Here is a 23,978-nt window from a genome sequence, read left to right on the forward strand (position 1 = left end):
TTTTTATCTTAAGACACATCTGGGCTCCAGATAACGTTTGCCCTTCTCCCCTCATCCTGTTCCCCAGTTCCCACCCCCTTCATTCTGTTCTTGAACACTCCACAAACACCCTAATAATATTTTATGTCATGGTCTGTCTGGTAGCAACGGCTGCCCACAAAAGCACTAATGGGATGTTTCATCTTTTTCAAAAGCAGTGGGGCCAGATCTCACAGCAGCCCCCACCACAGCCTTCTGGAGAAGCACGCTTGCTCTGGGGGCACAGCCCTTCAGGATACTCAGCTGAGCTGGATGCAAAGACTTGGAGGAACTGCTGCAACAAAGAAGCAACTGCCTTAGAACAAGCAACATATCCTGGCCCTCTGCACAGCCCAGAAACACCCACAAAACCAGCACAGGCAAGCACCTGCCTGCACGGGACAGCCGAGAATCTCTTCTGTCCTCCCACTGGTAAGTGGGAGGAACATCACAAAACAGATTAAATCAAACACCTTGCAGTACAGATAAACCTCAGTTTTACCGAGGCAACACGAGCCAGCTGGAATATCTGCAAAACCTCCAGCCCATAAAAGATTGCTGACAAGATGCTCTGCTTACCTCTGAGTCGTAGTCTGCGAGGATCCAGGGGAAGACAGGGTACTGCATGAGGTCATTGTAGGACCTGCCCGCCAGGGTGTTCAGGTGCATCAGGTACTGGAAGTTACTGATCTCTCCTCTCTTAGGGAAGACAGACAACACCACTGTGAAGCACCCACATCACAGCACCCAAATGTCTGTGCTGTCTGACTGCCAGAGCATTCAGCTCTCCCCAAACACACAACACTTCCTTCAGTAGTACAAAGCTCACTCCACTTTTGGCCTTCATAGATTGATAGCATGGTTTGGGCTGGAAGGGACCTCCAAAGGTCATCCCAGTCCAACCCCTCTGCAGTCTGCAGGGACATCTCCAACAAGGTCAAGCTGCTCAGGGCCTCATCCAGCCTGACCTTGAACATCCCCAGGGATGGGGGCTCCACCACCTCTCTGGGCAGCCCATTCCCCAGTGATCCATCACCCTCATACTAGAGAACTTTTTCCTAACATCTAACCTAAATCTACCCCAGCTTTCACCACAGCCCTTCCTCCTGCACTTCCAACAGTAGAACCATTGCTTATTTTATGATTTTAACATGAAATACTACAAACTAATATGTTGAGAGACACTTTCTATAGTAGTATATTCTACCTGTTCAAATAAGAGGATACAATTTATGGCACTAATTAATTACATATTACTATAAAATGTGGAACTTAGAAAGAAAAACAACCCAGAATTTCATACTTACTTCCCATCTTTGAGTAACAGATTTTTCTCCCACTAAAGTGCTAAGCAAGCCAGACCTAGTGGGAAGAAGGAAATGCATTTTCTGACTCAGCAGTGAGATCAGGGTTCCATCTTCACAAGACAATACAACATTTCAAGATTAGAACTTATAAACTGTAACAATTAGAAAGACAAGGCTTTGTTCCTTTTTGCTTTAGCAGTGCCTTTGCTATTTCTAAGCACATACTGTTAACATTATGCACATTAATGATGCAATTCAGTGCAAGTACAAATATATCTTAGAGTCTGCCAATAAGGAAAATATCTTTACAAACTTGACAAATCTGATGGCTTGGGCACTCCAGCTCCTTTCAGAACACAACACTGGCAAGGTTAATCCTGACAGCACAGATTAATTGGTAAGAACATCTACCAATGCTGCTAACGACGTCAGTGCATTTCAAATAACCACAACACAGCATCACTACCTATTTAATTTGGTCATACCCAATTTTAAATTCAGGTTGCAGTGAATCCTGACCACTACACACATCATTTATTGGAAACTCAGGAGCCTGTGAGGAGCAGAATCACCTACCCTTGCTCCACGCTGGTGTTTGGTCTCTGCCCAGACACCGACTCCGAACTGTCAGTCAGAGATGGCACCACAGCCAAAAACCTGCAGCAGCAGGGAGAAGATTGACATGAGCACTCCTGTCCTTGGTATGTCTTCTCCTTGGGAACACTGCATTTAGTCTGTGTGACAGCTTCAACAAGATGTTCCCACAGAGCACACGCCACCAGTCCTGCACTGGGGCCTCCTGGTGAGTCCCTCGAGCAGCACTGAGCTGCTGTCAGGTCACCTGCTGCCCAACACCCACCACCCTCACAATCTGCTTCTGGTTGTTAGGGCACTGTGGGCCCAAACACAGCTCAACACAGACATTTGCAAACATTCTAACTTATTTTACAGTACCTTTGATAAACTTTGTTCCTAACCCCTTTTTGGAAAGCTAGAAGATAGTTCCGTCCGTCTCCTGAGAAAACTTCAATTGCAATTGGCTGAAAACAAGAAGGACAAACCCATGTCAACACTGATGCATCTGCTCATCACCTGAGGGTGAGGCACAGAGCAGTTTAGTCCCACTGTACTACATCTGACACCAAACTGTGGTGAGGCAGACTTGCCTCAGTGCAGCCAGATGTTTTCCTTTTGGAACACCAAAATTCACTCATGCACACCACAAACCAAACCACAGCAAGCCAAAGAGTCAGACAAGGATGCCCAACTTAAACACCTCATTTCAGCACAATGAATGGTTTCACTTCCCAAATATTTATCAGTTACATATTTATTTTACTTTTTAAACATGACAACACTGTAAAAAATTCCAAATCTGGCTCCTCAATCCAACAACAGTGTCAAAATTACCTGCAAAAGGTATCTCCTTTTATGCACTTCCTTGATATCCTCATAGGCAAAAATGCTGCATGTTCTTTTGAGCTGACTCGGGCCCTGCCTTGCTCCCCTTGGTATGATTGGTTCATGCATCCTGCAAATGAGCAAAACAGGCAAGAGAGAAGAGATTAAAAAGAAGATAAATTAAAAGAATTATTTGCTTCATTCAGATGAGAGTCCAGCAATAGAAACAGTTGATTTTCACAATTTACTGTACTGAGCAGTTTGTCAGCACGGAGGAAACTGCTCCAGGGGTCTTTCTGAATGTGACATTATTGTGCAGCTCACTCCTCAGAGCTGTGTCTGCTGAGGTGCTCACTTTGGAGGCAGCGTCTCGATGTCCCGGATCTCTCTGGTGGCTGTCATGGTGAAGCCATCGATGACATAGAAGTGCTCCTTCCCAAAGAGGAGCAGCCCCTCGCTGGTGTCGAGGCCCTGAACGCGGGCACAGCGGTACATGTGCTGGATCTGGGAGGGAAAGCAGACACTGAACAAAGGCAAGGTAACGAGCTCAGGCTCAAAGCACTGCTTTGTTAGGACAAGCCCCAGACACTGCTCTGCCACGTGGAGATACAGCAAGAATTGTGCAGTTTCCCCCTTAACCAGAGGCATACCCAACGCCCGCGATTAGCAATGTGACAAGGAGTTAAATAAAGCCTCCTCTGTGTGGTCTGGATTTATATATCAACCAACTTATCCTCTCACACCACACTTCTGAGGCATATTTTAGAACCTGTAGCTCACTTAACAATGATCACAAATGTATTTAGTGGTATATTTCAGGCAGACAAAGTCTGGAATACCAAATACAAAGCATGGTCATTCTTGGAGATAAAATAATTGTAGCTCACTTAACAACGATCACAAATGTATTTAGTAGTATACTTCAGGCAAAGTCTGGAATATCAAATACACAGCATGGTCATTCTTGGAGATAAAATAACAAACAAGTTATCAAGGTTTTACAGCCTAATGAAAGGAACAATTGTCATTACAGACAATCCAAGAAGTTCAGTATTTACATTTTCTATGTATTTTTTCTGTCTGGACTCCTTAATCTAACAGGATAATAAACCAAGCATGGGATAGCTCACAGCTTTCATTTCAGGACAGGTTCTTTTTTCTCTAGCAGGAAGAAGGAAAGAGAAAGAATGTTCCCAGTTCAGGGTTTTCAGCTCAGGATGACTCTGAACCAGAACACGTTTGGTTTTGAGGAAGAAGGTGACAAAATACCAAGCAAATTCAGCTTGTGACACACAGTGCAGATATTCAGGCCCAGTAAGTGCTTAGTGTGTGTGAAGGACACAGTACCTTCTCTCCTTCCTCGAGGAGCCGAAGCAAAGTCGTGTTGTCAGTCTTCTCCTCCTCGTCGATGGAACTCCCCTCAACGAGCTGGTCCTGGGACTGGTCCTGGTTCTCATCATCTCCCCCGTCAGGAGCAGAGCGAGATCGTTTCAGGGGAGGCTTCACCAGGCCTGGAAAAGAAGAGCAGGGGATAAACAAATAAAAACCTGACATTAAAAATTCACTTGCCAAAAACTTGGAAGCTACTGATCCAGGACACACGAGTCCCGCGGGATCCTTGCGCTTAACGCAACGCGGGAGAAGCTGAAAAAGCAGATGAATTCAAAGCAAAGAGCTCAAGACAGAGCAAGAGAAGTGACCTTTGACTCTGGCGATGGTGTCCTCGCCGTGCTCTGGCTCCTGCTGAGAGGCTTCCCCCAGGCTGCTCTCCTCGATGGCGTCCTGCAGGACGGCGGGGCTGCCCGAGGCCAGGCGCATGTAGTACTCCTTGCTGTCGTAGCTGACGGCGCGCCGGTACCGGGCGGGCTTCTGGGGAGTGAGGGGAGATTGTCTGCTCAGCCAACCCCCCCTCGCCCCGTGGAGGTGTCCCAGGGCACTGGGTGCAGCACGGTGCGTGCCCATCCAGTGCTCTGTGTGCTCAGTCACACACCAACCTGCCACTGCAGCCGCCCCAGTGCCAACGGGCTGGCAGAAACGCCTGCGGATAAAGCTAACTGGGAAACAAGAAGGGTGGCCAGGCTGTGGTGAACTGTCACAACAGGCTGGGCTGCTCGTGCTAAAGGCTGAGGAGGTCAGGTGGCCATTTTATCATCTTTCCTAACTCCCCACAACACAGGCTGCTTATTCCTTAGCCAGATGGCAACAGTTTCAATTAAAAATTGCCTCAAGGGAAGATGCACATCTGTGGAAGTTGACAGGAACTAAAAGCAGCTGGGGACTGGCTTTAGGGCTTGGAAATTCTTCAGTAATTCAGTTGGGCTTTTTTTTTTTTGTAAAGATTCTGGTTGGTTGTGAGCATGAGATTGGCACAAGAGGATCCATTTAACCCAATTCCTTGGGCGTTGGTTGTACCTTTGGAGGATGACAAGGGATTATGATACAGTTCATTAGGGTGGTGGTTTGGGTTCTTTTGGGGTTTTTGGCTTGTTTTTTTGTTTTGCTTTGTTTGGGGCTTGTTTTGTTCAACATTTTTTTTAGTTGGTTGGTTGTTTTTTTATCCCCCTTTCTCCATCCTGTCCCCAACCACAGGCTAATTCTATGTTCCTCACTAGATTATAGAGGTGACATTTGAAATACAAATAAGAACTGAGGACAATAAATATGTCAGAAAGGTCAATGGAGATAGAGCTGAAGAGAAAAAAGTTATTAAAGAGTCAAGAGCCTTTCTGAAACTAAAACATGCTGACGTTCAGGGATGGATGAACCCACAGTGATTTTACACTGCAGCTGAGAACTTTCTTCTCTGAATATTGCTTAACCCTGCTCTCAGACTCCAGAAAGCTTTGTCAATGGGTTCAGTTCCCCATCACAAATATTTGTTTTATTTTCTTTTATAAGAAAGAAAAGAAGTTTTTCATTTTCTTTCATTTCCCATGGATTTCAAAATTAGGTTGGGATAATTACAAAACATTATTATTATAAATCCCATTTAATGCTTTCCATTATGTGGAGTTGTACACTAACACTGCCATTTCAGTCAAGATTTTCCCCTGGCCACTTCTGCAGTAATAACTGGAAATACATAAAACGTGATGTGTTGGGGTTTTGTTGGTTGAGCTGTTTGATAGTATAGTGGGAAACTAAATGGCCCATAAAACCAAACTGGCTTTATTAAAAGTGGATGCTCAAGATAATGAGATTAAAATCAGTGACACAGGCATTTATTATTTCTGGTCAAATTGGCTGCCTTCAAAATGAAAAATCTAAGGTACTATGATCTAATTTGCTCACTTATGTTCAACTATGTCTTCACTCCTCATCACCACAAAAATGCCACTTAAATGATGCCTAAAACCTCTGTGGAAACAACTTCAATATGGCCTGAAAAGAGAAATCCTAACAAGCACTGTTAACATGAAGAAAGGAAAACAGCAACAATTTGTATCAGATATTCCGTATAACAGAATTACTGTAATTTCTATGTATTAGTTTATTGCTGAAATCAGTGATGGCACAGTACACGTTGTAGTTAGTGATGGGCAAGACTGTGAGTGTAATGAGGAGAGAAGAGGCCCATGAGCATGGACATCCTGCAGAGCACTCACTTCCAAACAAGTCTGCCACTTTCCAGGCAGGATTCTTCTCTTCAAACAAATGTATGTACTTCATGAATAGCAAAAATGAGGTGAAATCAGCTGAGACAGGATTGTTCTGGGCTCTAACACAAATAGTCCTGTTGCAGCCCATTATGGCCACCAAGAAGAAAAACTGCTCACTAGCTAGATGCTCTCTTGGAAAGAGCCATGGACTTTCCCAGTGAGTGCCCTCCATACCATCGTGTTGCCCATCACTAAACATTCCACCAGTCATTAGTCCAGATCCCAAAGCCACAACACTTCACACAGTGAGAAGAGTGACAGCACAGCCCAACACAGCCTGTTAGTGTGCAGCCAAGTAAGAGCTACAGGAAGTTTTATTAGGTGAAGGCTGAACAGAGCACAGGAACATCTTCTAACGTGATTACTGAAAAACCCCTTAGGCCTGGAAATATTTACTGAAAGAGCAAGTTGAAAGCCAAACGTGGAAGCCTTGTTAAGACTGCCTAACATGCAGGAGGAATAAAGTTGTATTTATTTTACATTCTTGCAGTCAGTGTACTTGTTTCTTTACCTTTTGAGGAATGGCATCATCAGATGTCTCAGGAAGTCTACTTGAGAAGTCAGACTGAAAACAGGGCATCAGTTATATAAGCATCAGAGAAAGAACACTTTAGAGAAGAATGTATGATGGCATGTTCTTCACCTTGTGTGAATTAGACTGTCAGTACAGCCACTCTGTGCCAGATGGCAAGCAGACAAAGACACCTAATGCTTTAAAACTGGTTGAGTGCTATTTCTGTTTTCTTGTTTTAAGTATTTTGACACTTGTGCTTGCTTTGAGGGAAAAAATCCTGCATGTCTAAAAAGACACAATAAAGACTGCTTCATTTCTCAAAAATGGTGTTCCCAACTCAACAGGAACTAACTGCCAAGCTTTCAATGGCCACGTGCATTTCTGCTACACAGCCTACATTCACATTTGCAGACAGATGAAAGCAGATATCCCAAAAGCATCCAAACTAAGGCTTGGGGTTTTTTTTCCCAGATCACTGTTTACCACGTTCTTTAACATAAGGCCAAGAAATCAGACTGAACCCTCCTATAGTTATGATACTTCTCAGGCTCTAGAGGCTTGTGCAGATGCCTCTGCTGTTCACTGGCACGGTCACTGTGCTGCTCTGAGCACACTGCACCTGATGCTGCAACTGCTACTCTCCAAGCTTACTGGAGATGAGTGATTCAGCCTCTTTCCTGAGCATACTATGAGGACCAACTGGACTGGACTGACCATTTAGGACGTACCAAGAGAATAGCAGGTAACACCAACGGGGTAAAATGTGTGCCTTAAAACCCCACAGATTTCACAAGAGGGTGTAAAACGCCTCACCCCAAAGCCAGGAACACGTACCAGCAGGTTTGTCTCTTGCTCAGCTTCGGGCAGGTAGGGGTACTGGATGTAGAACATGTCGTTGCGCACCATCTTCTTCCTCATCCTGCAGGGCCCCTCGGTCATCTCCAGCAACCATTTAGAACATACCAAGAGAATAGCAGGTAACACTAAAATGTGTGCCTTAAAAGAATACAGATTTCACAAGAGGGTGTAAAACGCCTCACCCCAAAGCCAGGAACACGTACCAGCAGGTTTGTCTCTTGCTCAGCTTCGGGCAGGTAGGGGTACTGGATGTAGAACATGTCGTTGCGCACCATCTTCTTCCTCATCCTGCAGGGCCCCTCGGTCATCTCCAGCATCCACTTGTCCAGGTGGGAGCCGATGGGGGGTCCCCAGAGGCCCCGCTCCCGCAGCAGCTCGTACTCCAGCTGGCACCACTCCTCCGCCACGTAGCGCAGGGCGTCCTGCTGCCGCTGCGCACACACGGGGCACACGCATCAGGGGCAGTGCTAAGCCCGTCTCTGGGCTGGGCTGAGACATTCTCACTCCATTTCAGAGACAGTTCACCACATCTCAGAGACATTTTCACTCCATTTCAGAGAAAAGATGTAATTACTCATAGCTCTAGTAGCGTTCTGCAGCTCGCCTTAAGGAGCTTTCTGGTGTCAGCTGCCGTTAAAGTGGGGTTCATGTTGCAGTGTTCTCAATAAAAAAGGAAAGGGAAAGGGCAAAGCTCTGCTTCTGGTTTATATCATTCATGGAGTGTATTTCTAAATGGCAAATGTAAAAGAACTAATCAACTAACACTAATCCATTGATTTTGAGAAAGGATTTTGAGCAAGGAAAGAAAAATCCTTTCGGAGGCCTTTCCAGTCTCTCCTTACACTGGAGAGAGAAGTTAAATGAAGCAAAGTTTGATGGTTGTTTTTTTTAACTAATTACTTGTTTCTCTTAGAATTGGAAGCCAATTTCTTAAGATTGTAATTAAGAAGTAATTGGAAGCCAATTTCTTAAGATTTATAGCCTGCAGCTTGGCAACTAGTTTGAACCCAAGGTTTCTGGGGGACGTTTGGAAGCAACCACAGGTGATGATTTCATTCTGGAAGGCACAGAGCAGCCATTTGTCTGTTCCTGCAGGATTTGGGAAAGGTACCATAAAAGTTTCTTTGCATTACTCTAGAAGTAGTGTTTGTACACAATGATTCCCTGAAGTTTTTGTACAGTATTTTGGGAAGATAGCATGTTCTAGTATATTTCCAATATCTCCCTCTCTCCCTTTTTTTAACCTTTTTTTTTTTACACTGCTAACACTTCTGAGTCATGACTTATGCTTCTTGAAAAAAAAAAATTCAGATGTAATATTGTTACAAGAGTTTTCACCTACAACCAGATCAAAATTAGTTCCTTGATTTATTTGACTGCACTTTAAAAAACCTCTAAAAACAACATCTCTATCTAAACTTCCAAGCATTTCACCAATGACAACCTAATATTTTAGAAGCCTCATATGGAGGAACAGGATCAGCACAACCTAACAGGTCAAGGTGTCAGGGAATTAATCTTCTGAAGCATACCTCCTGATATTCCTTGTACTGCATATCAACCAGGTCCCGAACCACTGCAATGTGAGTGAACATCCACTGGGAGATTTCCTAACACAAAGGGAAGAGGACAAACAGAATAAGAGTTTATAAGAGAAGATTTTCTTGAAATGAAAAGCCTATGAATACATCACCTTGCTAAACTTGCTCACAAAGGCAGTTTGTGGTAGTTATAAAGGTAGTTTCTTTTTAAAAAAAATTATTTAGATGATGAATTTCACACTACTGCATGCAACAGTATTTAAGGTTTGGGGTTTTTTTGTGTTTTCCTCTTTTGTGCCTTTTTTTTTTAATAGGCAGTAAATTCATGTGTAGAAACTGGCAAACATTTGGAAAAATATTCCAAATACATGACTGACAGTTCAGAACATTCCCAAACAGCCAAAGACAGGCACTGACAGATATTACTACTTTTCCCTATATCCTTTGAAGTACTGTTTTTTGATACTATTTTTTGGATGCCTGTTGGAAATGCTCAAGACACCAGCACCCCTCCCTGGGTACTGCAATGTCCCTGCTCCCTCCAGGGGTGCAGTCAGCAAGGGTTCACACCAGCCCAGCTTGTGAGCTCCTTCCTTCTCCTTTTAATGTGCATCCTGCTCACCAGGAAAAGGACTGAGAGCACTGAGAATTCTTTATCTTGCCAAAGCCACTGAAGAACTTGCAGGTCAGAAAGAGAACTGGCAAGGTATCATAGGACACAGACTCCTAAGTTAACAGGAGTTACACCCTTCCTTGTGGCAGGAATACACCTGCCCCCTTTACCCAACGTGTCCCCAGTTTTCAAGTGCTAAAGACAGTAAGAACTCAATCCCCCAAAACTTCCAAACCCCTCTCTTTCCTTTGTTTTCAATGCTTTACACTCACTAACTTAGTTAGTTTACACTAAACTTTATACTGACCCCCTGCAAAGCCCCACAGGTACTGATAAACCATTTACCCTACTGATAAAACCACTGCTGTTCTACTGTGGTCTGATTCTTTGTTCTTTTATTAAGGAAACAGGTTTGTAAAGTGAACATCCACTCCTACCATCACATATTGCTTTGGTGAACTCTTCTCTGTAGCACAAGTGGTGCAAAGCCACATTTGTTTCCTCATGATAGGGATTTTCCTAAACCACATAATCTTGAGGGCAGGATGGAAAAAAAGACAAGCACCTCTCTGTCTCACAGCTTCCATTTCAGAGCAGGACTGCAAACTGAATTTAGGACCCAGACTAGCAAAGGAATAGAGCATCTGTGTAACCAGAAGTTGCAGCTGAGCAGTCTCACCACCACCAAAAAGTGCAATTCTTGGCATATTACAGATGCACTTACTAGATCAGGGGACACAGAAGCAAAAGAACCAGTCTGGATATTCAAAAAGAGGAAAGAAAACCCAGCACTAGGTTTCATTCACATTCTGCAGGATTGCTTGCACTGGAATATTTACCAGAAAGGCTGAACACGCGTTGCTGGATTTTTACCTGTGTGGAGAGGTTGTGTTTGTTCAGCCCACTCTCCTTGCGGTTCCTCCTGGAGCCAGTCAGCTTGGAGAGCCCAAACCCACTGCTCACTCGTGAGAGCTTGGACTGTGTGCTGGGAACCAAAGCCTCCCCCCTGCTGATGCATTTCTTCTCATGAGCTGCAAAACAAAGAGAAAGCCTTTGGAGCAGTTCTTAGGTGGCAGTTTTCTCACTCCCCCCATAACAGTTGTTTTTTTAAAATGAATATGCTTTAAAAAGCTGGATGTTATGGGGATTATGTTTTTTTTGTGTGTATTTTTTGTTTGTTTGAGGTTTTTTTGGTTATTACTTATTTGCTTTCACAGTGCCCAGCAGCATTTACATTCATGCCAAGCATTCATGCCTTGTCTGAGGAAAGGTGCCCAGGTGCAACCTGGGAACTGCTTCATTTTGGAATGAAGCATGACAAACAGATTTGTTACTCATTTTATTGATTATCAGAAATGGTGTCCATGAAATTCTGTCCTTATTGGAGGAGGTGGAAACCAGCTATGTACAAACAAAATCATGACTTAGCCTCCCTCTGCCCTCAACTTTAATTTTGCAGATTTTCCCCCATTCAAGAACAAGTGGGCATTCCAAAGGAAAGAGATAGCATCTAGAGAAATACTTTTTTTCTCAAAGCAGTTACAAAGACAGCAGAATTTATGTAATTTGTTATAAACAGTAGATACTAGCCAAAAGAAAAAGTACAGCTGAGCACCATATCTCTACCCAAAAAGGAGCTACAACATGATTCTACTAACCAATGTGGCAGCAAAATATGCTGTGCTGAGTGGAGGACAGGTGGGTCTGCTGCACCTTTCTGTGCACATCCAGCCATCCAGCTGACAGCCCAGTCCACAGGACTGATGTGCTCACTTGAAAACTGAAGTAAAAAACCCCAGCTCTCAAGAGTTTAATGTTCTCCCAATATTCCACTCATGGATCACGCTGTTATCGGCTACCTTTGATTTACAAAGTCCATGCTCATGTTCCTCACTGTTTCTTAATTCACTCCACCTCTCAGCTTTCTTCTTTTAAAACCACTACTACATTACTATGCTGATAATTTCTCCAAAGACCCTTCACTTTCCTCAAAACATTTCTGCAAACACAGTGTCTGTCAGGGAGACACTGGAAACCTGAGCAAACACCAGCCAGGCTGAGCCAAACATCCACCATTCCGGACAGACTGATCCTCAGTGACACTTACCCAAGTGATTCTGCCAGCACTTCAGACTTGCCTCCTCAATAAAAGGTCTGGCAACAGTTATATCCACTTGGCCACGATCGTTGACAGGTAGAGTCACTTTGAAAGCTTCTTCTAAAACCTGTTTTTTACTGTGGATCAGCTCTGTCCAGACTCTGTTTATGGCCTTTAAAAGCAGCTGGCGACCTGCATGGGTACAAGATCACAAAGAGCAAGCTTTTTGGGCTGCTTATAGAAAAGGTGTTTTTACAGTAGTGAACCAAATAATTTCTGCAATTAACACTCTAGTTTTTCCCCTCTTGCATGACACACAAAATGCTTTGGCCAGACTGTCTTTTTTTTGCCATTAATATTCTGTCAGACAGTATCTAACAGTTAGTTTTGGCAATTTTTTCCTTTGTGAATCTGAAACATTGGCTCTGATTATTGTGATTCTTCTCCCACATCCATCTTTTAACAAAATGAGATTTAAAACCCAACAACTTATACTAGTATATGCCTACAAACACACATACAATTCCACACATACATTACATTTTACTACTTTTATATATGGCTGTGTGCATAAATACACACCTGCATAAATATTGAATATATCCATGTGAGAAGAAAATAAAGATAAAATCACTGAATCCTTTCCTTCCACAGCTAGTATATAAATTTCCTTTGAGTAAAATATGCTGAGGATGTCACTGAATAATAACTCTATAGCTTTAACCAGTTATTTCTTACCTGTAATCATGTAAGCTCCAGCTGACACAAAACCATGGTGCACACTTAAAAGGACCCTTTTCTGTTGTATCCAACTCAGTGCATACACAGCAGTATTTCTAATTCTGGAGCATGTCCAGAACAATGTTAAGAGCTTTTGTTATTTTAACAAAACAGTGACTTATCCTGGATATGTCTGTCTTGGTATTTCTACCTGGCTTTTTCATCTATTTTTGGTGTGTTTTTATACATACACCCCCCCAGCCCTAAGAGTAACTGGGTAGAAGCCTAGAGAGGACTATAAAGCAGTGGCATTAGCAGAGATCTGTGGCTTGGTCACTCTCAGATTACCTTCACTGACATCTTGATTGTAGACTCCATCTGGTTCTATATCAGAGGGGATCATAATGTGCCAAGTTGTCATCCTGGCTTCTGCTTCCAATCCAAACCCATCAACGTTGCTACAAATACATAATAATTAACAACCACCAGACAAAGGAAAACTCAAGCAAAGGCATTTGATTCCCTGTGACAGCATCACAAACATAACTGTGTGCTACTACAGCAACCTGTCTTCAGTTCTGTCCTCTTCAGTTCTGACCAGCTGTGGTCACAAGCTGAACTGAAGGTTTATCAAGTGTGACATGACATGGGCACTGGTGTCAGGAAGACAACAACATTTGAAGAATCACAAACCAGACAAGGCCACAAGTGGAGAACTTCAGGGTTTCTGCTGCTGCTTACCAAGTGTCTTTGGATGAAACACAAGTTGTAATTCTTTTTGGAAAGAAAAAAAACAAATAAAGTGAGGTAGGTCTTTGCAGCACTGCAGAAAAGTAGGTGTCTACAGCATTTGTCCTGGGCACCTGGTTTAGCAATGGTGGATGGATTTGTTCAGTGCTATACATCCAAGCACCAAGATATGGAAGCTGTATGAAATGCCTCAACAGACAATAAATCCAGTGACAGATCCCTTTGACTATTAATTACTTAGCACCAGTGCTTCTCTCTACCTTGAAAACATTTCAAATTACCAAAGGATAACAACAAAATGGTTAGATAAGAACTTGTGCCAGTATTTTAAAGTACCTGTGTAAAAGGAGGTAAAAATGTTGGCCATACCTGGGCTCTTCCAACCCAGTTTATCTCACAGTGAATCACTTAATCCTGGCTGCTTTTCCCTGGCTGGAAGTTAACATACAGTTATCCAGAATATGCTGACTTATTTGCAAGATGTGTGTCTTTGCTGAGAGAGAAGAGGCCACAGCAATGCTGGGAGGGCTGGAGCAGCTCTGCTGGGAGGACAGACTGAGGGAGTTGGGGCTGTTCAGCCTGGAGAAGAGGAGGCTCCAGGGGGACCTCACAGCGACCTTCCAGTGCCTGAGAGGGGCTACAGGAAAGCAGGGGAGGGACTGTTCACAAGGGTTTGGAGTGACAGGATGAGGGGTAATGGCTTTAAGCTAGAAAAGGGCAGATTTGGGCCCTTTTCTAGCCTAATTTAGGCTTTTTCTAGCCTAGATATTAGGAAAAAGTTCTTCAATATGAGGGTGATAGATCACTTCAGTGGGTTGCCCAGAGAGGTGGTGGAGGCCCCATCCCTGGAATCATTCAGGGTCAGGCTGGATGAGGCTCTGAGCAGCCTGACCTCGTTTGAGATGTCTCTGCCTATTGCAGGGGGGTTGGACTGGATGACCTTTGGAGGTCCCTTCCAGCCCAAACATTCTATGACTTTGACACTTCACAGCCCTGGTTCTGGAAGGAACTTCTGTCTGAGATATTTACCTTCCCACGTGCAGGTTAATCAAGCAGTGAGCTAGGCAGCTGATGAACTCTTGGTCATGATTTCCAGGTCCCAAAATTAAGTTTCTATTCACAGTAAGGACCCTCAGGGAATCAAGGAGAGCCACTTGCTGAGGAACAGTCTTGTGTGCCCTTGAGAACTGGTAGAGGATGGTCCTGTTCAGGCAGTGGTAAATAGCATCCAGCGACAGGCCCTGAGATCTTCTTTTTGACTGATGTGAGATAAAAAATCCATGATCAGATAACAGCAGGAAATCAATCTGCTGCCACACAACCTTCCCCTGAATCGACCCATACCCATTTCTCAAAATGAGTATTTTACTAAAAGCATTGATTCCATGAATTTCAAGGACCAAAATGACATTAACACATGATGAAACACTTATAATTTTAACATCTATAAAGATGCTGCTGGTTTGTAACATGAAAGTCTTCTAACAATCTCCAACAAAACTGCATGAGGAAGCTTCCCAAAAATGTCAAGGTATATTGTGAAAGCTTCCCAAAATTCATGTGAGGTAAATTTCATTGTTTACCTTGAGATATTTCTAAAAAATGTCATCAGAAAGCAGTTTTTACTCAACTGCCCCATATTAAAGCATTCCACAGGGAGAAGATGTGCTAGGAAAGGTCAGTAAAGCAAGAGCAGGGCTGGGGAAGAAAAGCACATTGCTGTGCTGCCACTGACATCAGCCCATGGATTTCAGCAGAACCTGGGAAGATGTTCCCACAAGCAGCCTCAGAGAAGAGCAGTTACCTGTGCAATGAGCTGGATGATGAATTCCACGAGCAGTTTGGATTCTTTGTTGAACATGCCCTGCCAAAGCTTATCCACCACTCTCTGTGTGAAATAGAACACGTTGTTCACCAGCACTTGGTAGCTTCCCCCACTGGTGATAGGCAGGGATGCATCTTCACCTAGGCAACAAAAAGATCCCAAAGTTTACTCCTTTTATCAAAAAAAAACCCCCACACCTGCCTAAATACATTCACATTAGTTTGGGCTTTCTAAACTTCTGTAAAAGATCAAAAGACTCAGTCAAAGAAAAAGCCAAAACCTCATGGCTTCCCTCTAGTCATCTTTGATGGTAAGTCACTGTTCAAATCAACAGTCATGGAGACCAAAAAAAGGGGGTCTGGGGCAGGAAGAGTCCAGGAGCAATGGAACCCCTGTGATCCTCAGGCATCACATTTATGTAGTTGTCCTTTTCAGCTGGAGCTGCCTGCATGCAGAACCACCTGCAGCTTCTTTAAATTATACCTTTGCTTTCTTAAAAAGAAAATTTAAGCAGCTTGAGATGAGAAGTCCCATCAGCTGGCAGCACTTCCCTCTCACTGTGCTCTGCTCTGTAAAGCTGAGTGAATGAACATCAGCTGCATGGACATAAATACCAGTCTAACTATATTAAGAGAAGCTTGAAAACTGCAAATCATTCCATTAAAAAGAAAAAAAAATAAAATCTAAGAAAAAAAAATCTGTGGTGTTGATTTTGCTGGAAGTTCCCCAACATTTATTCACTTGTTGCCTCATCTGCACATAAAGCAACTGATGGCATCACACCTGGAGGAAGCTGGCAAAACCCTGGAGAAGAAAAGCCTGGAGAGACCAAATCCTGCTCCTGGGCTGTACAGAAGTACTGGTAAGGACAGGAGATTCTTCTCAGAACCTGACCCAGAACTTCATGCAACGTTATTCTGGGTTTATTTTCAAACACACTGCACCCAGAGTAAGAGAAATCATTGCTCTGGCAAGGGAGGGGGAGCCTCACAAGCACTTCTAACAGAAACACATTGCCCCATGACATCTGGGGTAGAGGCAGAGCAGAACAAGAGCTCCTGGGAAGTCCAGCAGGCCACTGTCAAATACAGCTGGGCACCTGAGCAGCAATGTTCCTACAGGCTACTTCATGACCATCTGTAAACCATGGGGCAGCCTACCCTGCTGACATCAGAGTTGCATGCTTCTAATTCTCTTCCTACCCACTCACTAAGCAGACCAAGGGAGTGTTGATCTCAGGAGCTTTTTCCTGGGGTTCTGTGTTTGTAAGAAAACTACAGTAGGAGGAAATGGAAAAAAAACTGACTTTAAAAACCAAAGTCCCCCTGGTGACAGATTACAAAAGCTCAAGATAGCTTGAGCAAGGCAAGAAGAAGAGAGATGATGCAAGATCCAGTTTCAGTTCTTTTTGACATGACTGCAATCTGTCTGGCTTACATATCCAAAAGCTTCATGCCATATAGTTTTCTCTGAATAACCTATTTTGCAGCTTTAGCACAATCAAGACAGTGAGGGGCCATGCAAACAGCAACACTGTTTGCACGTCAAAGGAAAGGAAAGGGCAGAGAAAAAAATGTCAAGACAACCAAGTTGTAATAAAACAGGACACTAACAAAGAAAAAAATCAAAACCTTTTTCTCCAATTAACAGATTGAGAATTAAACTTTGCTATATTACCCAATAACACATCAGCTGCAAGCAAGTGGTCCATCACTCCATCCAAAACATACGTCTGGAACTCCTTCTGCTGTGTTCGTGTTGATCTCTCAGGGGAAGCCTGATAAAAAGAAATGTGATGTTAAGATAATTAACATATCTGAGTGAGCAAAAAAGGGTGGGGGAGAGGGGGTGTTCCAGGTGAATTTCTTTTTTCTCAGCTCTTGTGAACTATGTTTTTTTCTCTTAACATTGTCTCAAGTAAAAAGCCTTGGCTTTATCTAGGACTACAGAGAGCAGACATCAGCTGCAGGCAGTCTTGCAGAGGGAGCATTGTTCCTGTGTAAATTCAGTAAATTTATCTGCTGCCACAGCAGGAACTAGGACAGGACACATTCCAAAACAGCACACAGACCTCTAACTAAACATATGGTCAAACTGTGATCCCCTCAGTTCACACAGTCACCTCCTTCAGGAAAACCCAGCCCATGGACAGTCAGAGGTGGCCTGATCTCCTCCTCTCCATGGGGTTCTGCCTCCTACTGCAGTCAGACCACAGACAGATCTGCTCAACTTCTCCAATTCCCTTTGCACTTAAAGGGGAAAACCACTTCACCACCTTGTGTTGTTCAGTGCATTCTCAGTCATACCTGGCTGAATGATTCACTTCAACAGTCCCAGAAAGCAACAGAAGCTGGAGGCAGCCTGCTCTGCCTTGCCCTGAGCAGCTCAGCACGTGTCCATACCCAGTTCTCTCTTTATGCTGAGGCCAGTGACACTGATGTGTAATAACAAATTCAAACAGCAGCAAAGCAACTGCACCCAATTGAACATGACCTTAACTATGCTTCCTGATGTCTGTGTATAACTGCATTTCTTGGCAATTCATTTTTTGCTTTGTGGCAGCACAGAGATGCCCAAATGGCCCAGGAGCTTTACTAGGAAATAAGCACAGCCCAAAACTCCTGCAGCTGCCAAAAAAATCAGGAAGACTCAGCAACACGTAGAAGAGGTAACAAACAGGTCTGTCAAAGGGAATGTGAATTGGCCTGGACTGAACATTTCCAAATGCATTGTCTGAAGGAGGTGTGGGCAGTTAAGCAGCAACTGAACTCCTCCTGCCTGGCTTCAGCACTACCAGAAGGAGAGGGATGCTTCCTGCAGGTGCCATGGACAGGACAAGCTACAGGAGGATGGCACAGTCATTTTGTGAGTATGTGCTTATAGCATGTGGCACCACACGTCCTGCCACTTCTTTTTATCCAATGTGAATAAAACAGAAACCTTAACATTGATACAGTGATTTGCTATGGTTTTATAGTCTCTAAAAAGCCAATACAGCTGTCATTATTTTCTATTTAGAATATTATTTATTTCTAAAAAGGCAATACAGGTCTGAAAGGTGTTTAACAAGTGAAGCATACTCCACAAAAATAAAACTTGAGGAAAGCTACAACTTCTCAGGCTGTGCACTGGCTAAGATGTCAAAACAAGATCATGGCTGCTCTAAAGAGAGGACAAAACAGAAATAAACCAGTGTGCTCAGCAGCTGACAGAGCCATATGACTGGCCAAACAGAAGCTAAGGAGCCTGCCAACAAAACCAGTAGTAGAGCTCTGGTGTGGAGGGGACAACAAGACAGCAAGAAAAAAGCTGGGTAAGCAACACAGAGACTGTCAGCACCTGAGCTGGTCACCAACACACACAAATGCTGAGGGCAGAGGGCAGGGAGATGTCCAGAAAACATTCTCAAAGGAAGACAGAGATAAACCCTCTGAATTTGCTTTCTTAGGTTTGTCAAGCTGTAAAGAAAGGTGATCTAACTACTACCTAAGAGCCACTAGTGTTCTTTTGGGTTTTTTCCTCTTATTTCATGACAATCCTCAGGATTCTACTGAACTCCAGGTCTTCACTTCTCTAAGTTTGAAAGGTAAACATTTTAGGGAATGAAGTGTCAAAATAAAGTCCAAACAATCAAAACAAAGCACAAAGGAACTGTACCTCTAGCAGAAGATCTACCAGTGGGGTCTGTTTGCTGGCTGGTGTGAGGCACAAGTTATCGATTATCATCACACGCATGAAGTCAAACACAAACTTCTTGGCAGGGTGGTTGGTGAGGTATGTCTTGGTGCCAACATTGCAGTACTCTGACTGGCTCCTGTTCATGCCAGAGTCAGCTGCAAAGGCTTTAAACTCTTCAGCTGGGGACCCAACTTCATCATCAAGGTCAGTGACCTGTGAAAAAAAGCAAGTTAAAACTCTAGAGATCAGCCAGCTGACAGCAGTCTTCTCACTACTCTATTCTTTACTTGTCTTTCACAGGCTATTCATGTTTTGCTTCTTAAAAAGCCTTTTTAATAGATTATTATGTTCATGATCAGTTCCCTAAAACACAATAGGAGAAACACCCAAATTCTACTTGCAGATTCCCAAGACAAACAGCAACCAGTGAAGACTGGCATGAGCTAGGTGAATATTTCACATTACCACCACATTTTACATTTCACTTACCAATTTTAGCAATTTCTAGATCCTTTGCAAAAGTAATTTTTCTCATTGCAAGAAGTTTTGAAAAACATTATTAACAAAAATAGTTAAAATAAAAATCAAGATGGCAGCCAACTAAAAAAGATTTATCAGGTTTATATGACAGAAAACAAAAAAGGAACTGAGGCTGTTTTTAATACAACACCTCCATCAGAGTGCAGTTATGGGCCAGCCAGGTTCCCAAAATCTCTAAAAAAATAAGAAAGGGTCTCTACAGCTTTCCTGCTTGTGATGAACAAGAACCTTTGAGGAGCCAGCTCTTGAAGAGGGCTGTAACAAAAGCCATGCTCCAAACACAAGAGGAGACAATATGGTTTCTCTCAACAGGCTTACATGTGAAGTAACCAAACGTTGAGGACAATCTATTTCACAGGGGACTCATTAGTTCTACAGGGAAATGCTGGAGGAGTAAATCCAAGAGAGCCCTCAAAGAGTGAGGAACTCAGGCTATCAGCAGCTACACAGAGTTTCAAGAGGTCTAGGAGCTAAAGTAAAACCTGCTCTGAGACACAAGGCTCCTCTAAAAACATTATACAGCTGAATGCCAAATCAGCATTATCACTTTATAAGGAGCACATTTTTTTTAGAGGGAGAGTGAGCTCAAGAGCTCCTAGGACCTACTTCAAGTGCAAGTTTAACTTAAAAGCAAAATAAACTGTCTTTAGGAGAGACTCATCAGCATACATCTTTAAAAATCTCCCACTTCTATTAAGAGCAGGACAGCATGTCTCCAGTAAGTATTTCCTGGAGAATTTTATCCTACCCTTCCTAGTTCTAGCATTAGCCAACCTGTAGCCTAACTATCCTTCCATGTTCTTAGTACAGTGACTTTTAGATGTTGGCTAACAATAACTGTGTTTCCTTTCCATCCACATTCTAGAAATAGTGCCCTCTGTAAATGACTCTAAGCTCAAAGAGTACTTCAGTGAGCAATACAAAAACCTCACTCTCCTGGCTTGAACTCAGCAGTTCCAGGTAATACAAGAACACTGCTTGGTGGCTAAGCCACAAAAAAAGAAATGGGAAGTGGGAGAAAAAAGAAGCTTCAGCTTTTGTCACAGTCTCCAGAGCAGAGGGCTGAAAGCATAGCCTGACTCAGCCTCTTTTGGTTTTGTAAATATGAACTAACATCACTCCTAGGATTGAAAATAATGGTCCACTATAAAATATATAAACCATCTACATTTGCCCTAAAATGCAGTTTCAGGTGTCACTCCACAGCAACTGCCCTTCAGTTGAACATGCACTTCTCCCAGTTCCAAAAGCCAAGTACAAAATATCCAACCCTAACCTATGACTTCTTTCTGCAGGGTAATTAGACCTTCATCTCTGTGTGACTGTTAATTGAGAAATCCTTAAAACCACTAGTCAAGGGAAAAACCCAGCAGCTAGCTGGGTGGGTTTCTTACCATCTCAGAGTAAGGCCGGATGTTGAAAGGGAACACTGTTGCTGCCAGGGCACACAGGAACTCTGGACTCATCCACAAGGAAACCAGGTCGGGCACATTGTGATACAGGTACCTGAAGAACTGCATCAGGGTGACTGGATACTCCCGGAGCCAAGAGCCCTCTTCCTCTGACTGCCAAGGCTGGGTGGGAACACAAACAGCACCTCAGCACAGGTGCCACTAAGAGAGGAAGGCTCACTACAGAAAGGAGCTGCTGGGAGAGGAGCTGCAGGGCCAAACATTCACCCAAACACACTGGAACACAGGCAATGAACACGTGATCCTGAGTGATCCCAGATGGGGCCAAAGGGGATCAAGCACATGGACAAGGACTTGTTCAGCCAGAGCAGAAATAAGTCACTGGACGTGTTGCCAGGCATGTAACCAAGTGTGAAAAGCACACCCAGAACATGCCCAGAGATGCTGGAGCACCTGTCAGAACACATGGCCAAACATGTGTCCAGAACACATGACAGAAGTGTCCCACATGTGACTTGATCAAACAAGTGACAGAAAATGACACAAAATGTGTTTGAGCACATCCCAAAGGTGACCAACCTCACTCAGTGTGTCAGGACATGTGTCTGAGCACATCACCACACAATGAACACTTGGATAAATGTGACCAAACACATGGCTAGTCTTGCCTCCAGAATGTGACAACTGAACAAGCCACCAACAACACACACCACGTGTCCAAACCCTGTGCCTGCAACAGGTGACAACAGAAGATGTGAGAGGAGAACGTGTGCCCAAGCCATCACCATCAGGTGACTGCACACAGGGCAGCACAGCAGCATGCCATAAATGCAGGAGAAACATGTAGCTGAACGTGACAAACATGACAGCAAGACATGTCATGACAAACAGGCTGGAACCATAGGATGAAATGCAGCCAGACACACGACTGAAGGTGTGATAAACCCACAGCAGCCCAGCACAGAGCTGTAACCCCTGCCTGAGCAGGTGCTCCAGCACATCACACCCAGGAGACTGGCCCTCTTTACAATACTCCACTAACTATGAGACAAAACGTGTCCTAACATGGGATGATTCCAAACGTGTTGGTAAACATGACCTGACCCCTGTCAATCCAAAATGGGGCAGCACACCTGAACATAAGCCTTGGGAGGGAGACAGCACATGTCTCTGAACAGGTCAGAAACGTGCTGAAGAGGTGAGGACCAAACATGTCACAACAGGTCACCAGCAAGAGAGAGAACCTGTGACAACAGGCACATGTACTGTAGCAAGTCATGAACATGGAACCAGACACACGTCCAGAAGAGACTCCTGAACCTGTTCACATGGCAGAGACATGCAAGCATTGATCCTCAGAGGATGCTGCAAACACAAATGATCACACAGGCAACAACCCAGCAGGTGATGCTTGTCACACACTTCACAGGATAGTTTTCAGCAGATAATGCACTCTGGCTCCAATGAAAGACAGAATTTTCCCACTGAGAAACCCCCTTTGGTTTCCAAACCAAACTGTTCTTGATGTTGGATTCAAAGGTAGAAGACAACACATTTTTCTGGCAGTAAATTCATTTCCTCCAGCATGTGGCTATTAATAGTTGGAGGGACTTCTCTGCATGTGGAAGGTTCATGCACGAGATCTGCAGCTCACATAGCTCTGAGCAGATGGGATACAGTCCCAAACATTCCCCCAGAATGGTAATCAGGAAAGAAATTCAACGATCTCTGCCAGGAGCATTTTATCTCTCTGCTTTCTTGTTGTGATTTAATTGCAGTAAAACACAAGGCCCAGCCTTTTTGTGAAGCAGCAGTGTTAATTTTGTGGCCACTAAAACTTCTACTGATACTGAAAAATAAAGTAAGGTAGAACAACCCACTGAGAGTGATGGTTTTCAAGTGTTATGAATTTAACCAACAGCTGGGTTTGTTGTGACACTAACAAAACCTCAACTTTTCCAGTTTGGCTTTTGACCTCATGACAAACTTGAACAATTCTGTATATTCAAATAGAAGCAAATTTTTTATGCTTACAGAATTCAGCATGCTCCTCAGCATGCCCAGCAACAAGAAGGCAGCTTCTGTGCAAACATTGTGTATTGAAGAGGTGACAGTGCCACAGGAAGCAGGAACTCCAAATATGAATGTCCAAATGGAATCTAAATCAAACTGTAAGAGGGGAAAGAGAAGACAGACAACATTAAATAATCCCTTCCTCCTGTACAATGTGACACTGCTTTTTATTGTACATACAACATGCTTATTTGGCAGCATGAATTGCTTCACACCCTCCGAAAGTTTCATGTGAAGGTCACATATCACTGAAGAAATTCCTTCTCACCATAACCTCAACTCTCACCTTCTCAAAGTGTGTCAGTGTTTTAAAACAAGAAGGGACCTGTCAGCACTGTGAGCAGGGGGGAGCTCCATGCCCCAGCCTCACTGCAGCACCATGAAGGTGCTGTGCTGGGGGTGTTCCTCTGAGCACAGGGGCAGGCCCAGCACCTTCCAGCCTGGGGCTTTTACTGCCCAGTTCCTACAAATAACCGTCAGCGATCTAAACGGCACCTTGTCTGTCTGGAGCGTGGCCTCTCTCTGTGCTGAGGCTCCCTGGGACTCTGCTGTGGAACATAAAACTCCCACTCAGGGGCGTACAGTTAAAGAAGTCTGCAATCAGCCTGTTGAGAGTAGGGATATTTGCCAGCAACAACTGATGTGCCTCCCCACAGACCCATGGAATCTTCTGCAATAAACGCTACTTCGCTTTGTCTTTAACCTCATGAAATCCCTAAAATAGCAACACCCCGTTCTTAAAATAATAAATAAATATACAAAGCACCAAAAAAACCCCAAACAATAAGGAAAGCAAGGACACAACGATGCCCCCTTCAACGCCCACACCGTGGCAGCCCAACCCAGGGAGCTGCTCTCCCTTCACCGCAGCACCGGGGATGGGTGAGCCAGGCTGGGTCCTCCCCCCGGTGCCCGGTCCTCCCCCGTGTGCCAGGCTGGGTCCCACCCCCCCTGTGCCCGGTCCTCCCCCG

General features: G+C 43.9%; 1 protein-coding gene across 1 annotated transcript; it reads right to left on the reverse strand.

Moving 5' to 3' along the window:
- Positions 1–597: 597 nt before the first annotated feature.
- On the reverse strand, positions 598–23,103 carry LOC103769348 (WD repeat and FYVE domain-containing protein 3-like; the record flags this gene model as incomplete). The annotated part of the gene is made up of 21 exons (XM_008936536.1): positions 598–717; positions 1,326–1,380; positions 1,902–1,982; positions 2,280–2,365; positions 2,736–2,856; positions 3,082–3,230; positions 4,074–4,237; positions 4,427–4,595; positions 6,897–6,950; positions 7,734–7,838; positions 7,940–8,188; positions 9,290–9,367; positions 10,785–10,942; positions 12,019–12,201; positions 13,078–13,187; positions 14,509–14,738; positions 15,284–15,444; positions 16,982–17,081; positions 18,962–19,195; positions 20,917–21,096; positions 22,969–23,103. Coding segments are annotated over 21 exons (2,922 nt in total), but the record flags the coding sequence as incomplete, so codon positions are not given.
- Between the last annotated feature and the right edge of the window lie 875 nt (positions 23,104–23,978).

This window comes from Merops nubicus, unplaced genomic scaffold, assembly GCF_000691845.1.
Source record: "Merops nubicus isolate BGI_N331 unplaced genomic scaffold, ASM69184v1 scaffold11543, whole genome shotgun sequence".
Taxonomy (NCBI): Eukaryota; Metazoa; Chordata; class Aves; order Coraciiformes; family Meropidae; genus Merops; species Merops nubicus.